The following is a 15,783-nucleotide window of genomic DNA, read 5'->3' as shown; positions in this document are numbered from 1 at the left end:
GCCTGTGGTCCCAGCTACTTGGGAGGCTGAGGCAGGAGACTTGCTTGAGCCCAGGAGTTGGAGATTGCTGTGAGCTGTGATGCCACTGTACTCTACCCAGGGGGACAGCTTGAGGCTCTGTCTCAAAAAAAAAAAAAAAAAGAGCTAAACCTGTCTCTAAAAATAGCCAGGTGTTGTGGTAGGTGCCTAAGTCCTAGCTACTTGAGAGGCTAAGGCAAGAGAATCACCTGAGCCCTGGAGTTTGAGGTTGCTGTGAACTATGACGCCACAGCATTCTACCAAGGGCAACAGAGATTCTGTTTCTAAAAACAAATAATATTAAAATATAAAGGGCAGCGCCTGTGGCTCAGTGGGTAGGGCACTGGCCTCATATACTGTGGGTAACGGGTTCAAACCCGGCCCCAACCAAACTGCAACAACAACAAAAAATTGGCTTGGCACCTGTGGCTCAAGTGGCTAAGGCACCAGCCACATACACCTGAGCTGGCAAGTTCAAATCCAGCCCGTGCCTGCCAAACAACAATGATGGGGCTGCAACAAAAAAAAATAGCCGGGCTTTGTGGCAGGTGCCTGTAGTCCCAGCTACTTGGGAGACGGAGGCAGAAGAATCGCTTGAGCCCAGGAGTTGGAGGTTGCCGTGAGCTGTGATGCCACTGCACTCTACCCAGGGCCACAGCTTGAGGCTCTGTCTCAAAAAAATATAAATAAACAGGCTAGAAGCCTGTGGCACTTTGGGAGTATGGGAGGCTGGCTTGAAGCCAGGAGTTTGAGACCAGCTTGGGTATACAGTAAGACCCCTATCTTTCCAAAATGTGAAAACTTTTGGTGGCACATGGTTGTAGTCCCAGCAGTTCAGAAGGTGGAGGCAGGAAGATCGGCCGAGCCCATGGTTTGTAACACCTTGTAACATCAGGTATCTAAACTAAGTCCAGTATCCATGTGGTGACAGCCCTGGAGTGGGGATCACTGGGTTGCCTAAGACAGGGTGAACTGGAGGAAACACCAGGTCAAAATTTATATGCCCATTGATAGTGGGGTCACGCCTGAGGACAGCAACTGTACTCCATCCTAGGCAACATGGTGAGACCTATCTTCAGAAAAAATGAAAATTAAAAAAATTTTTTAAAGTAAAAGTAAAAAGGATGCTATAATGTCAGTGTAGTTTTTTTCCCTTGTGCTTTAGTTTTAACGTCTCTTGGTGGAATAAATTCTGAAGTACGCTTTTGGAACTAGAAAGAATGAGTACCATAGTAATAAGTACAAATACCTGATTCATTTTGTCCAGAGAAGCCTCCATTGATTACACCAGGTTGAAACTCAGATTCTGGCCAATGTAGTTTTTTTGTCAGGCAGACATTTGCCTTCATGTATAGAATTTTCTGTCCCTCTGGGGATTCCTTTACATGTGCCTGGTTGTGCTTGCACCCCAGCTCCAGTTCTTCCTGGAGTGGAGACTTGACTTTGGCATGGGATGAGGAGAGTTCGCTTGTGTATCTGCAGGTGGCCAGGGTCTCCATTGGATTGCACCATCTGAGAGCTGCAGGTCTCTAAGCCAAGGCTGCAGCACTGGCTGATCACTCAGTTGGCTGATTCCTCTGTTCTCTGGAGATGCTTCCTATGGATAGTATGTTGCATATATGTATCTTCAATCATAAATGAAACAAGGTTGCAGATAGTTTGGAAATCAAAGAAAAAAGTCCTAATTCAATCTGTTGATGCATCTGGCCACAGCATGGTGGGAGGTGGGACAAGATTGGGCTGCATCTCCACTGACCTGGATTGCAGTCTAAGATTTGGGTCAGAATAAGTAGGAAGATGTGGAAATGATGGATAAGGCAAGAAGCACTTAAGCAGCAGTGTTATTGGCTTGCCTCTCTATAGGGATGGGAACCCTGCTGGGCCCGCTGCCTTCTTGAGGGAGGGTTTGAAGTGGGAAGTCCCCTGTGCTCCCTGGTGACTGTGCCCTACAGCTCCACATGCGAAGGCAGGTGCTGAGCCTGTCCTTGGCCAGGGGAGGTGCCCAACATCAGTGTAGTTCACACCACATAGGATCACATCACATAGGATCACACAGTGACCAGGAGCTCCACATAGGATCACACCACATAGGATCACACAGTGACCAGGAGCTCATCCAGCCCCCAAGGCCACTCCCTCCAGTCTGGGCCCGGGACAAGCGCCCCAAGCGACAGCACCAGTTCCTCCGCTGACCAGGCCCGGCCACAGGAGAGGCGCGAGGCCCCAACCTGACCCCGCAGCTTGCAGGGGTGTCTGTCTACTCCACTCAAGTCTCTTGTCCTCCCCAGCCCTGTCCCGGGGCGCCCGACAGCAGCACGCCCCAAAACGTAGCTGAACCGAGGCCGCGCAGTCAAGTTCAGGGCTGTCCTGGTGGGTGACTGCTGAGGCAGGAGGCGCCCATGTGTCGTGTTGGGACTGGGGACAAGCCGGGTCCGCTGGGAGTGGCACACGGAGGCTGCAGGAGAAGAAGCCGTGGCTTGTCGCTCACCCAGGGCCCGGAGCCGCCCAGCCCAAGGCCGGAAGAGGCGGCGCCGTGATGTCACTTTCGGGGCGGTGGTGCAGGTCCCGCGCATAGCACGCCCGGGTGTGTCCCACGTCCGTCAGCGTCCGTCCGGAGCGCCCAGCCGCGGCAGGTGCGGGATAGGGCACTGTCCCAACCGGGGCGCGCGGCGTGGAGGTCGCTCTCGTTTCCGGCGCACGCCCCACGATCCCTCCGGGTGGGGTCTGGTCCCCTGCCTCAGTTTCCCTGCACGCCCTGTTGTGGGGATGTGGGCCGCCATGCCCTCCCCGGGCCCTCAGCGGGCAGCTTCGCAGTGCGGGTTCTGGTGCAGCGCCAGACCCAGGGCATCCTGCAGGCCGGGGCGTGCGCCCAGCTCTGGGCAGGGTTAGGCTCGCCAGCTGGCGGGGCGGGTGCGTGGCGGGAGCTGCGCTGGGGCACCCTGAGGTCTCCTTACCGGCCTGCCACCCCCCTAAGCCAGGCCGGGTCGGAGCAGCCCACCATGGGATGGGGAGGCGGTGGCAGCTGCACCCCGCGCCCACCCATCCGCCAGCAGCCCGCGCCAGAGCGCCGCGTGGTCACCGTGGTCTTCCTGGGCCTCCTGCTGGACCTTCTGGCCTTCACTCTACTGCTGCCCCTGCTGCCCGGGCTGTTGGAGAGCCACGGCCGTGCCCACGTGAGAGCCCCCTCTGCCCAAGGGCCCCTCTCCCCCAACCTGGCGCCAACCTCCCCAGCACCCCCCTTGCCTCTTTGTCCCCCAGGACCCACTCTACAGCTCATGGCAGCGAGGGGTGGACTGGTTTGCCACAGCCATTGGGATGCCAGTGGAGAAGAGATACAACAGCGTCCTGTTTGGAGGTACAGTCCTGCCCCAGGCTGGGGGCTCTCTAGGCTCCTGTCTCGGGCAGATGTGTCCTTTCCCCCTCACTCCCTGGCTTCCATCCATCTGCATACCTTGCCCATACATTTGTGCTTTGGGGCATCATCTGCCACTTCTGGTGTCTCTTCTTGTCTCTCCATTGGGTCCAATGTGGCTCAAGGTCCATGGCCTGTGAAGGTAGGGCCCAGTGTGATCGGACCTTCAGGGACTGAGCTGGATGCTGGCCCTGTGGACCCTGAGACCACAGCTCGAGGCCCAAGGCAGTCCCCTCCCCTGAAGGTGATCTCTGTCTCCCAGGTCTCATTGGTTCGGCCTTCTCCATCCTGCAGTTTCTCTCTGCACCAATCACTGGGGCCATCTCTGACCGCCTGGGGCGGCGCCCAGCAATGCTGCTATCCCTGGTACCTCTGCACCTGGGAGCCCAAGGGCCAGAAACATGTAGCCTCCCCCCACCAGCAGCCCAGTGGGGTTGGGCTGGGCACTGGGGAGAGGGAATGACTGGGCTGCTCAAGGCCACAGGTTGGCCCTTGTCACTTCCCTGGCAGGGTGGGGTATCTTGAGTGACCAGTGGCTCCTGCTTACAGTGCAGCTGCTTCTGCCACCCAGGGGCTGGTGGAAGTGGGAACACAAGTGGCCCTTGGATGCTTCAGAATAAGGCAGGGTCCAAGGGTGTTGCCTGAGTTTGCCAAGCACCACTCTGAGCCCTTCTTGGCCTCAAGTGACCTGCCCCTTGTCCCCTGCCCCTGGGCAGACGGGTCTGGCTGCCTCGTATGCCGTGTGGGCCACATCTCGGAGTTTCATGGCATTCCTGGCCTCCAGGATGATTGGAGGCATCAGCAAGGGTAATGTGAGCCTCTCTACAGCCATCATCGCTGACCTGGGCTCCCCTCCGGCCCGCAGCCAAGGCATGGTGAGTGCACAGGCTGGAAGATGCGGGGTCCAGGTGGGAACTTCTGGGCCTGGTCTGCCAGCCCTGCTCAGACAGCCTTTTCCCTAGGCAGTTATCGGGGTAGCCTTCTCTCTGGGCTTCACGCTGGGCCCCATGCTTGGTGCCTCGCTGCCTGTGGAGGCGGCACCCTGGCTCGCCCTGCTCTTTGCAGTGTGTGACCTGCTGTTCATCTTCTGCTTCCTGCCAGAGACGCTGCCCCCGGATAAGCGGGTAGGGCCAGGGCCTGGCAGGTTCAGGGAATGGGGAATGGTTCAGGGCACTGGACCCAGATGCTGGACAGGGCAGGCTGTTGTTTCTTGGGGCCACAGTGTGTCTGAAGCCCTTTCAGCTGCCAGGCCAGCAGCTGCCCCTGCCTCCTGGCACCCTCAACAGTCCATCCCCACAGGCACCCTCCATTGCTCTGGGATTCCGAGATGCCACTGATCTGCTCAGCCCCCTGGCTCTACTGCGCTTCTCAGCTGTGGCACGTGGCCAAGACCCGCCCACTGGAGACAGTAAGGAGCTGGCCCTCAGCAGCCACAGACAGGCTGGGCTCCCTATGGCCCTGGCCCTCACTACCCCTTTTGCTCCCCAGGGCTCAGCAGCCTGCGCCGCCTGGGCCTGGTTTACTTCCTCTACCTCTTCCTGTTCTCGGGCCTGGAGTACTCACTGAGCTTCCTGGCACACCAGCGCTTCCAGTTCAGCAGGTGGGTCCCAACCCCTCCAAAGGAAGCCCTGGGCTGCGCTACTCTCAAGGCTGGGCACTGACATCCCCCCAACCCCACCCCTGGCAGCCTACAGCAGGGGAAAATGTTTTTCTTCATCGGCCTCACCATGGCCACCATCCAGGGTGCCTACACCCGGCGGATCAGCCCTGGCAGGGAAGTCCAGGCCGTGAAACAGGTAGGGAGACTTCCCCTGATGTGGGTAGCTCAGAAACAGGGGTGGTCCTGAGGCTGCCGTGCCCCACCCCACAGGCCATCCTGCTGCTGGTGCCCGCTTTCCTCCTTGTTGGCTGGGGGCACACACTGCCCATGCTGGGCCTAGGGCTGCTGCTCTACTCCTTCGGTGAGTAGGAGGACCCAGTGGGGGCTGGTGCTGGGTCACACCCCTCCTCTAGGCTGACACGTGCCTCTCCAATGTCTCCTTCCAGCTGCCGCTGTCGTAGTGCCTTGCCTGTCCTCTGTGGTCGCTGGCTATGGTGAGGGCCCTTCCCTTGACTGGGATGCCCAGGGTGGAAGGGGTCAACAAGCATCTGACCAGGCCTCTCCCCGCAGGCTCGCCAGGGCAGAAGGGCACGGTCATGGGTACACTACGGAGCCTGGGTGCTCTGGCCAGGGCTGCGGGGCCCATGGTAGCTGCCTCAGGTAAGGGTGTGGGACAGCATGCAGGGGTGTACTGTGTACCCAAGGGCCCAAATCCCTCACCCCACCTCCCAGGCCCAGACCCCCAAGGCCATTGCTCAGTACTGCCACTTGGGGACCACCTGCTTTCTCTCCACAGTGTACTGGCTGGCCGGGGCCCAGGTCTGCTTCTCTGTGTGCTCTGGGCTCTTCCTGCTCCCCTTCTTCCTCCTGAGGACACTGGGGCATCTGGCGGGTCCAGCTCATATGTTCAAGGCCGAGTAGCCGAGCTACTTCACCCCCGGGGCCCAGGGAGGCCAGGTGGCTCTCTGCAGCCTCGCCTCTTCTCACTCCTCTAGTGACTCCAAGGCTTTCAAGATTTCTGTCCGCTGGTTTTTTAATCAGTGGCGCAGGCCATCCAGGTTTCTAAGTGACAAAATAAAGCAGCTATTTTGTACCAAGTGCCTTGCTCAGTTGTGCCTCACCCCCCCAGGAGGCAGCAGCAGCTTAGTAGCTTCTGCTCACTGGCTGGAAGAACAAAAGGCTCACAAAAGGTCCCCCATATCCCTTGTGCACAGTGGTGTGGTAGGGATCAGATGCAGGGCCCTCCCAGGCTGGGCTGTTCCTTTCCAAGTGAGGTTTGGCCTGGGCCCTTCTAGACATGGGCACCCTGTTGTCTGCTGAGCAGCATAAGGAGAACAATCAGGGGTCTGCTAGACTGTGGGCAACAAGGAGTGTCAGGACACCTTTCTGTGCTTTAAGGACCAGCCCAGCAGCTCCTGGACACCCTCAGGAGGACAACAGGGGTGCTGGGCTAGAACATGCTCCTTAGCTCACACAGACTGGGATCGCTCCGTGAAACATGAGAAAAACTAGCAATCCTATGAAAAGTTAACCAAAAAAAACTGTTCCCCAGATTTAGACAAGGAAATTGCTTAAAGAATTTTATTTGTGAGTAAAACATGTTACAATGAAGAAAGGAATTCAGGACCTGCCCTCCCAAGTCTGTCCATATATGCAACTTTAGTTCATGTAATATAAAGAGTTAAACTACAAAAGTGAAAATTAAAAGCCATTGTATATGTGGGATTGAGGGAAGGATAAGAGGAGGGGACAGAAAAAGAGCCCACAGAGAAAGCACATCAACGCCACTTTGGCAGCCACGGCACACAGGAAAGCAGCTCAGGTGCCAGGGCAGCAGGCCCTACAGGGTCACAGGAAGCTTAAGGTGCTATCAGCGCCACGCAGCCAGCCCCAGGTATTGCTTGGGGGCCAAATGGTTCAACCCAGAGCCCACATCTGGCACCATGTCTGCCAAGGGCCCCTCCCTGGTGGGGCCTGTCTGGGCCCCAGCACATTGGCCTGCGCCCAGCCAGGCTGGCACCTGGCAGCTCCTGGGATGGGTCACCATTGAGGACTCCATCTGGTCAGTTCCCATCAAGCAGCTTCAGGCCCTTTTATAGGGAGTTAAGTGAAAACTGGTAACAATCTTGATGGAGGAGAGTGAGTTACAGGCTTTGTAACTGATGCAGAGTCATCTGCCTCAAGTCACTTTCTACCAGACCAGGGCATCTTTCAGGCTGAGTTAAGGTGAGGAAAGATCCCCTGAAACCTCTCCCAAATAGGTGAGCAGTGCTCTGTTGCAGTCTGCCATAGGCTCTAGAAAAAAAATGAAAGAAGTGGCTTGTTTGTGTTCACAGTCAAAAATGTAGGCTGAATTGTAAACATGCTAAAAGATAATTCTAGACAGGACTCTTCCCTCTCCTGATATACCTTCCAACTATGACAGGAATCCAGAGACCCGAGTGAATAAGAAACTGTGAGCTCCTGAACCTGTTTCTGGCTGAGGGGACCAGAGAGGCCACGCATAGTGAGCCGCTGGGGTCTCTGCCCAATGCCAGCCCAGACCCACCACTTCAAGGCAGCATGGTGCCCTGGGCTGCTGGTGAGCACTCGAGTGTTTTCACAGGACTGAGGCTTTGTGTACAGAAAGAAAGTGAGACTACTGAGCAGACAATGCCAGCAGGAAGCCGAGAGTCTGATTCAGTCACCTGAGACACGGCGAGCGGCAAGAAGCTGAGCGGAGGCAGAATGGGCCCCTACAGGGCAGAGGGTGAGAGGAGGTTGGGGCTCAAGCAGGTGATGCCCACAGCCGGAGCTGGCAGAAACCTCCACTACCTTCCGGCCAGGACCGTGGTTTAGTGACTCATCCCCACCGCAGGGAGGTCACATCCCAGAGGAGCAGGTGGAGCCCAAGCTGTCCCCAGAACCTGAGTCCCACGGGCTGGGCAGGAACTGCAGGGCATAGTTGCTAGCACCGGGCTGCACAGGCTGTCGAGTGAGGGGAGCTCTAGCTACATGGAGGGCTTGGCTTTTTGCATTCCATTACACAAAAAGACAGGGCGCAGACGCAATCAGGGACTCTGGAGGAGCCAGGGTCACTTTAGACACGACAGTGTGGGTTCAGGGCAGGCCTTCAGGAGTCACTCTTCTTCTTGCTCTTCTTCAGAAAGGAAGGGGTACGGAACTTTTTCTTCTTTTTGGATGGGGACTTGCCTGGAGACCCATCGCTGCCAGGGTCTATGGCAGCCCCCTCCTCGGCAGCTGGGGAGGCAGCTTCTTCAGCTGCTGGGGCTGGGGTGGCCACAGTATGGGGCTTGGTGGGGCCTGGGAGTCCACAGGCTTCCCCCTCTTCCTCTAATGTTGGGAAGCCAAGCGCTTCTGAAGGCTCATCAGGGGACAAGTCAGGGAGAGTTGGCTTGAAGGTGGCAGCATCACTGTCGTCTCCAGAAGTCGGCTCCTGTGGAAGGTCTGGCGGGGGTGGAGTGAGAGAGAAAGGGTTAAGGCCTCCCACCCGGACCACAGGGGACAGCATGGGATAGGAGAGCCCAGCATGGGAAGCTGCCATTTTATCTTATGCTCCCTACATTATGGGTTTTTACCACAAAAAAGTTAACTGTGTTCTGTTGTGTTCTGTTCTACTTTAAGGCGGTACGGAGTCAACATTATAGAACACGGTGCAGTCTCAGGCAGTTTTAGCCCCTTCTCATGGATGGCATGCTGACAGAACCAGACTTACAGGGTCTCACTCCAGCCCTAAAGACAGATGGCATCAAGGCCAGTGGTGCTGGGTGGTTCAGCTTTCTGTGCTCAACACCTGAGAAGGTGGAAGGAAGGACACTTGCTCTACACCCCTAAGGGCGTATTAGTCTTGAAATTAAGCCTAAATTTGAGTCTACAACACCTGGTCTCCCCTAAAACAGCCAGTAGAAAACCATGAGTTTTCTCCAGACCTCCTGGGTGACATCAACATCCAACAGAATAAAGCCATGTAGGCAGGGCAGTTATTTAAGAGAAAAGAGACAGACTACACGACAAGGAGTAGGGCATAAAATCAAGTCATCTTAACACCTGGAACAGCAAAGGGGGCAAAACATCACTTCTGCAGAATCCTCCTGAGGTCTGATTTGGTCTACTTGCCGTGGGTGCTTTGCACACTGCCTGGGGGAAACCAGTTTTGTGGAGCCCTTAAGAGCCTACAGAGTTATAAGCAACTGGCATGTTAGGAGGCAACAAACTGTTTAGTACTTGCACATCAAGCTGCACACAGGACGTGATGAGGAGCCTGGCTGAACACAGGGCAGGAGCACACAGAAGGCTCTGGGCCCTGACACCTGGGGGGCTGGAAGCACCCCAGCCCCCACCCACCAGCTACCTTCTGCTTCAGAACTCAAGGCCACACTTTAGGGGCAGGAGTGGGGCTGGTGCTGAGACAGAGGCTGCCGGAGTGTGTTCAGGAGAACTGCCATCATTTGACCAAATGTCACATTTTTTAAAAAGTGATCAATACTGCTTCTCTGGCCACCTCAAATTACCAGTCCCAGCTTAAGCAAAGGTCCAAACAGCCTGACTCCACGCACCAGCTGGCAGAGTGCCACTCTGCCTGAACCCAGTCTGGATTTGTCTGATTCAACAAGATAAAACCTTCCCACTGACCAATCAAAAGAGATTCTCAAAGTCTGTCCGAGTGGCAGGGTGCAAAAGCCCCCAGGAAGGCTATCCTTGTCCTGGGCAGGCTGCCCCACTGCACAGTGCTAGGTGACCAAGCGACTTCAGGAAGGCTACTAAGGGACTAGGTACAAAAAAGGGGCCTTCTGTTTTTATTCTGAATGAACTGAAAACAAAATTTAATAAACAACAAAGAAGCAAGAGAATGAGGCAAAGCACAAGGATCCTGGTGGCGAGCAAGGGCCAGGCGCGGTACTTACTACGGCAACAGGTACTCTCTAGCACATCCGTCTCCTGTGTGCGGGGCAGCCACAAGAAGAGAAAAGCACAAGTAGAGAATCTCTGCATTCAGTCACAGCCACCAGGTTATACAAGAAAGGCCGAGCCATTCTTACAGAACACAGGATGGGGATGGGGGAGCTACAGGCTTTACGGGAGACATGGGTGTACGAGACCGAGGGATGGACGTCCAGGGTCACACATCATAGACAAGCAGTGGCCTGAGGCACGTGGAGCGGAGCTCTTGGCAGACAGACCGCAGTCAGCAGGAGCACTGCGGCTCAGACACGTGGAGGCGCGTCTGCGGTGTGACCGCAGAGCAGCGCAGGGAGAAGGTGCAAGCGATGGGTAGTATGACATCAGAGAGGACTGTGGGCTTCACCCCTGCACTCTGCCTTCCTACCTGGTCACACAGTTCACTGAGAAACCAGTTTTGCCTCAAGTTACTCAGGAGAAGAGGCCAGGAGCCCTCAGTACGGTGTCAGGCACTGATTTCAGTGCAAAGGCACTTTCTCATCGATGTGTACAGACCTACTGCCACACATGGTCACAGTGCACAGGAGGCCATGCACCCTCCTGCAGGGGCACCTAGGCAGGCACTAACTCCACCCCAGAGCTCACCTTCTTCAAGCTTTATGGGAGTGCTGGGGGGAGTCTGGGGAGCAGTGGGCTGGTCTGGAGGGCTCTTCTCTTTCTGTTCTCTAGTCTCGTCCAGATTCTCTGCAGAGGCACACAACACATGGAGAAAGTGGTTCAAAGTGCTGATGCTGTGAGCCTCCCTCCTCAACAGAAGCCTGTTCACCCTCCTGGGCCTTCCAGAGCATACTCCAAGAAAGCAGGAGTCCTCTCAAAACCGGATGATAGAAGGTGACTGTGACTGGAGCTGATCACAGGCTCAAGGGTTAACGTGTTTGAATCTGACTTTCAGAATAATTTAACCAAGTATAGATATAAACGTAATTTCTTTTCATATTCCAAAGACAATGTGCCAGAGCTGACCCCACAGTGGAGCGTGACTGATGACCCCTGGCCTGGCCTGGCCCCTGTGAAGGAGGAGTGGCTCCCTCACTGCCCGGCCATGCCTTGATGAGCACCCCAAGGGACCCAAGACCCTCACCCTAGTCAACCCCCTCAGAGGCCGTGACCTTACCATCACGTTTGTTTTAATCTCTGAGGTGGGGAGCGTCCTACCAATAATTTAAACTTGGCAAGCTGACATTTATTTTTATTTTCTAAAGTGAAAAATGCTGATATGAACCAGAGGAAAAAATCCAAGAACTAACCAGACATGGTGGCTCATGCCTATAATCCCAGCTCCTCAAGAGGCTGAGGCAGGAGGATCAGCTGAGCCCAGAAGTTTGAGGCTGCTGCAGATGATACCCCAGCACTCTACCATGAGCACAGAGTGAGACTCTTTTTCTCAAAAAAAAAAATAAAATAATAATAAGGAAGGAATTAGGACCTTAGATCCAGAAAATTCCAAATTTACTTCTCATTTAGGGAAAAATACGGATCAGTATTATACCAATTTCTTAATATCCTTCTTTCATTTAAAATTTTCCTAACAGGCCAGGTGTGGTGGCTCACACCTATAATCCTAGCACTCTGGGAGGCTGAGGCAGGTGGATAGCTTGAGCTCACGAGTTTAAGACCAGCCTGAGCAAAATCAAGACCCTGTCTCTACTAAAAACAGAAAAACTAAGGCAAGAAGATCACTTGAACTTGAGTTGGAGGTTACTGTGAGCTATGACACCACAGCACTCTACCCAGGGCAACAGCTTAAGACCCTGTCTCAAAACAATAAAATCAGGGTGGCGCCTGTGGCTCAGTGAGTAGGACGCAGGCCCCACATACCGAGGGTGGCGGGTTCAAACCCGGCCCCGGCCAAACTGCAAGAAAAAAATAGCCAGGCATTGAGGCAGGCGCCTGTAGTCCCAGCTACTCAGGAGGCAGAGGCAAGAGAATTGCCTAAGCCCAGGATTTGGAGGTTACTGTGAGCTGTGACTCGACAGCACTCTACCAAGGGTGACAAAGTGAGACTCTGTTTCTTAAAAAAAAAAAGTAAATAAATAATAAAAATAAAAATAAAATTTTCCTAGTAGTTTAGCATCATTCATCCCATATTCTAAAAAAACAGCTATAATTACCCTTCTAAACTCACCAAGCTGAATTTAAAAGTTTAGAAGATTCTACTCTACCAGGTAATCTGCCTTCCTAGCAGCCCTGAGTTGGCCACTGCCTGCCTGAAACCAAAAGTCTATAGAAAACGGCTGTCATGCTAACCGCTGTTTGTTTGTAAGGGTGAACAAACGGCCTTAGCCAGGAAAGGTGCTGACCTTGAATAGACAGCCTGAATTTTACCTACCAGAGTAGCTGCCTACTAACTCCAAGGCTGACACTCCATGGGGAAGGTGACATGCTCCTGACCAAGCCAGGACTTGGTTAGGAGCGTGTTACCTTCTGAGTGTGTTACGCACCATCTTGTGCCTGGGGAGCCTCCATCTAGTGGGCATAGGCATGCTGTTCTGTACACGCACAGCCCCCCCCCCCCCAGGCACAGCTTGGTAATGATGAGTGTTAACCACACAAATCTCTTCTCAACGACACTTTCACAGAAATATTGAATATGTAAGAGAGATACATTCCTCTTAAAAATAACAGACCCAGGTGCAGAAGCACATGCCTATAATTGTAACTCTCTCAGAGGCCAAAGTGGGAGAATTGCTTGAGGCCAGAAGTTTGAGACCAGCCTGAGCAAGAGCGAGACATTCCCCCACCACCACCATCTCTACAAAAAATAGAAAAATTAGCCAGGCATCATGGCAGGTGTCTGTAGTCCCAGCTACTCAGGAGTCTGAAGCAGGATTGCCTGAGCACAGGAATTTGAGGTTGCTGTGAGTTATGATGATACCACTGTACTCTAGCCAGGGCAATAGGACAAAAGACTGTCTCAAAAAAAAAAAAAAAAGAAAAAGAATTCAGGCTGACCTTCCCAGTAACTAATCCAAATTTGTGAATCCTTCTGTGAAGGACAAAAAGCCACTGACAGGAGGACCAGTGTCCCTACAGCCCAAGCCCTGCGGGTGCCATGAAAGTCTATCCTCCTGTCCATTCAGCACACCTTCACTGCAGCAGCTGGGGAGCGTCCCTGCAAGACAGGGTCAGCCCCAACTGACAGCGTTCCTGTCCCCCAAGTCTTAATGACAGTACACAGATGCCTGGGAGCCCTGTTGTAACCCATTACACATGTCCCTCTGGCTCTGGTCCCAATGACTAAGTTGAAGATGTGCACTAACGTGCTGGTCTTAAGTAAATATGAGGTTTGTCTCTGACACACGACTCTTCTCATCACTACCCGGGGCCAGGACCTAGACCACAGAGAAGTCCCTGATCATTTTCTCTCGCCTTGGGGAGCTGCCCCGTGCCCAGGACCCTTGAGCACTAACCTTCAGAGCTCTTTTGCTTCCGCTCCACCTCCCTGCGGTACTCCTCTAGCTCACGGTCTGTGAGCGTGTTGAAAGGGTTGGGACCCGCGGTGCTCACGATGGCATGGGGCTGGTACTCCTTCTCAATGATGGCCTTGGAGGCTGTCACCAGCTCCCCCTGTGGGGAAAGGGATGCATGGTCTGCAGGAGCCTGGCCAGAGGGCGCTCTCCCTCCTCTTGGGCACTTCTCTTCAGGAAGGGGGTTGGAGGTTTCCCAGGAGCAGACAGACACCCTGAGACTGCACAGGGGGCCGAGGCATGGGCTGAGCAGCGCCCAGGGGTGGAAGACATGGAAACACAGACAGACGCTACAAATCAGATGTAACAAAATGAGTCCAACAAAGTCCTTCAGGGTTCAGAAACAAAGGCCCCAAGCACAGACTGTGAAGCACAGAGCACATCGGGGCTTCCCACTCTCATTGGCAGACAGGAATGGAGAGGTCCCTCCTGCTAGTGTTCAAAAGTCACTTGCTACACTAGGGAGGGTGACTCACACCTGTAATCCTAGCACTGTGGGAGGCCGAGGCAGGTGAATCACCTAAGCTCAGGAGTTCAAGACCAGCTTGAGCAAGAGTGAGATCCCCATCTCTAAAAAAATAGCTGGGTATTGTGTTGGGCACTTGTAGTCTCAGCTACTTGGGAGGCTGAGACAAGAGGATCACTTGAGCTCGAGTTTGAGGTTGCTATGAACTACGATAACACACAGTACTCTAGCCAAGGTGACAAAGTGAGAGTCTATCTCAAAAAATAATAATAATTAATTTTAAAAGTCACTTTCCCTCATGACGTGGGGAAAACATCACACATGGCATTTAGAGTAAGGCATGCTTGGAGGTTTGCTCACATTCTAAGAGCACAGCTATGTTCTGTTCTTTTGACTATGCATTTAATTTATATATACGTAGCTCCTGGGAGTTATCCCAAAATGCCCCAAGAAAACCATTATGTCCTGAGACATCAGTATGTGTCTGAGGAATCTGAAAAACTGTGAGAATTTGTATTGCAAAAAAAACTGGAAAGAAAGAAAGCAAAGCAAAAGCACAAAGGCAGCTCCCAGTCTCATGGGAAGAGGCAGAACAGGGTGGGGCGGGGGGCAGGGCCGGGGCCAGGGCGGGGGGCACTGTGGTGGGCAGCACTGTGGGCTGGGCAGGCCTCAGAGGAGCTGGGTGGGCATCCCTGCGGTGCAGCTCACCCACACTCACCTACCCCAACACACTTCTGTGCCCCATAGCTCAGCCAGGTTGGGGTTGGGGCAGCAAAAGTCCTCCAAATGCTCTTGGGTCCACTTCCAGGAAAGTTAACCAGAACTCATGCACATTACTTAGTGACAGCTTCCAAAAACACAGGAAAGCTGGAGAACCCAAATCACAGATGCCAGGTCTGGTCCTTCAGTGCTCACTGAAGTGACACTAGAGGCAGAGAGTGACCTGGGGAAATCAGCTCACGTGGACCAACTGCTCCTCAGGCAGAGGTGGGAAACCTGAGCTGAGCAACTACCCAGCACACTGGATTCAAGGTGTCAGGAGCACTTCACGACTCCCAGTGACACAGAACCCCAGATAGAAAGCAAGTATGTCTTCTTGCCTCAATGGCAAGAGGAGTTCTAAGGATACAGACCTCTTTACTTGGTCAAAGGAGAAATTCAACTTCCCCAAAGGCAGCCTGGTGTCCCAGAGGGAGCGCTGCTGTCTGCTCTATGAGGCCCCTACCACAGGAAGTAGATCGGCAGCCCCAGGAAAGGGCAGCCAACAAGCCAAGCACATTCATACTGTGACAGTGGGACATGCAGAGTTGGAGTAGAGTGAAGATGAAGAGTACAAATGTGAACTGAAGAAATAAGGAGGCAGAGAAAAAGAAAAGGCCAGAACAAGAATTTATGGGCAGGGGTCAACATCTCTGTATCTGGGATTGAAGTACAGGGGCTACTCAGCTTTCTACACATGGCACAGGGAGCAGGGTATTGACTGTGGGGTCCTATGTCTGCTCCTCATGAAGCACCATGTATGACACCTACATCTGAATACCCCTGGGACAGAGGAGTGAAAGTTGTAGTTAGATGATTAAACACAGCTCACCAGCCTGCATGTGCCCTCACACATCTGAGATGCATCGTGATTAACTAACAGGGTGGCAACGGCTTATGGCCCTAAGCCCCAAAACAGGAAAAACAAGCTGACAGGGGAAGAGTCCATCTTTCTCTTTTGCTCTGCGAAGTTCCTCCAAGAATGGTAGCCAGAAATACATTTTAAGTACAAAGAAAATGGGCTCGGTGCCTGTGGCTCAAGCAGCTAAGACGCCAGCCACGTACACCTAAGGTGGCGGGTTCGAATCCCCAGCCTGGGCCC

General features: G+C 53.8%; 2 protein-coding genes and 1 long non-coding RNA gene across 12 annotated transcripts in view; 1 reads left to right on the top strand and 2 right to left on the bottom strand.

Annotated features, from left to right (window-relative positions):
• The first annotated feature begins 2,125 nt into the window (after positions 1 to 2,125).
• MFSD10 (major facilitator superfamily domain containing 10) lies at positions 2,126 to 6,123 on the top strand. Of its 5 annotated transcripts, none has more exons than XM_023507696.1 (12): positions 2,126 to 2,651; positions 2,997 to 3,191; positions 3,277 to 3,373; positions 3,693 to 3,796; positions 4,147 to 4,305; positions 4,496 to 4,554; positions 4,730 to 5,030; positions 5,118 to 5,226; positions 5,301 to 5,391; positions 5,477 to 5,524; positions 5,601 to 5,690; positions 5,827 to 6,123. In XM_023507696.1, the coding sequence occupies exons 2-12, from the start codon at positions 3,018 to 3,020 to the stop codon at positions 6,023 to 6,025; spliced, it is 1,431 nt and encodes a 476-aa protein (XP_023363464.1). In that variant the 5' UTR covers positions 2,126 to 2,651; positions 2,997 to 3,017; the 3' UTR covers positions 6,026 to 6,123. The 5 variants fall into 5 exon arrangements, with proteins under 5 accessions (XP_023363464.1, XP_023363463.1, XP_012667718.1 ...); XM_023507695.1 differs by having other exon boundaries at positions 2,993 to 3,191; XM_012812264.2 differs by lacking the exon at positions 2,126 to 2,651 and having other exon boundaries at positions 2,908 to 3,191; positions 4,393 to 4,554; positions 4,730 to 4,838; positions 4,919 to 5,030.
• LOC105888130 lies at positions 3,097 to 5,892 on the bottom strand. The gene is made up of 3 exons (XR_001161764.2): positions 5,810 to 5,892; positions 3,470 to 3,564; positions 3,097 to 3,164 (listed from the first exon to the last, which is right to left on the bottom strand). It is a non-coding gene; the product is annotated as an uncharacterized LOC105888130 (long non-coding RNA).
• ADD1 (adducin 1) overlaps positions 6,032 to 15,783 on the bottom strand; it is a 56,490-nt gene continuing 46,738 nt past the window's right edge. For 2 of the 6 annotated variants that reach the window (XM_023507692.1, XM_003801133.2), the window contains 3 exons: positions 13,400 to 13,556; positions 10,575 to 10,673; positions 6,584 to 8,477 (listed from right to left, as the gene is read on the bottom strand). In XM_023507692.1, coding sequence (XP_023363460.1) covers positions 8,143 to 8,477; positions 10,575 to 10,673; positions 13,400 to 13,556 — 591 coding nt within the window. In that variant the 3' untranslated portion in view covers positions 6,584 to 8,142. Of the gene's footprint in view, positions 6,093 to 6,583; positions 8,478 to 9,933; positions 9,969 to 10,574; positions 10,674 to 13,399; positions 13,557 to 15,783 lie in introns of those variants that run through there. The other 4 variants (XM_012812260.1, XM_012812261.2, XM_023507691.1 and 1 more) reach the window with 4 other exon arrangements.

The sequence above is a fragment of the Otolemur garnettii genome, unplaced genomic scaffold (genome assembly GCF_000181295.1).
Source record: "Otolemur garnettii isolate 467f Iridium unplaced genomic scaffold, OtoGar3 scaffold00198, whole genome shotgun sequence".
NCBI lineage: Eukaryota > Metazoa > Chordata > Mammalia > Primates > Galagidae > Otolemur > Otolemur garnettii.
This window is presented reverse-complemented; position numbering and strand designations above follow the sequence as displayed.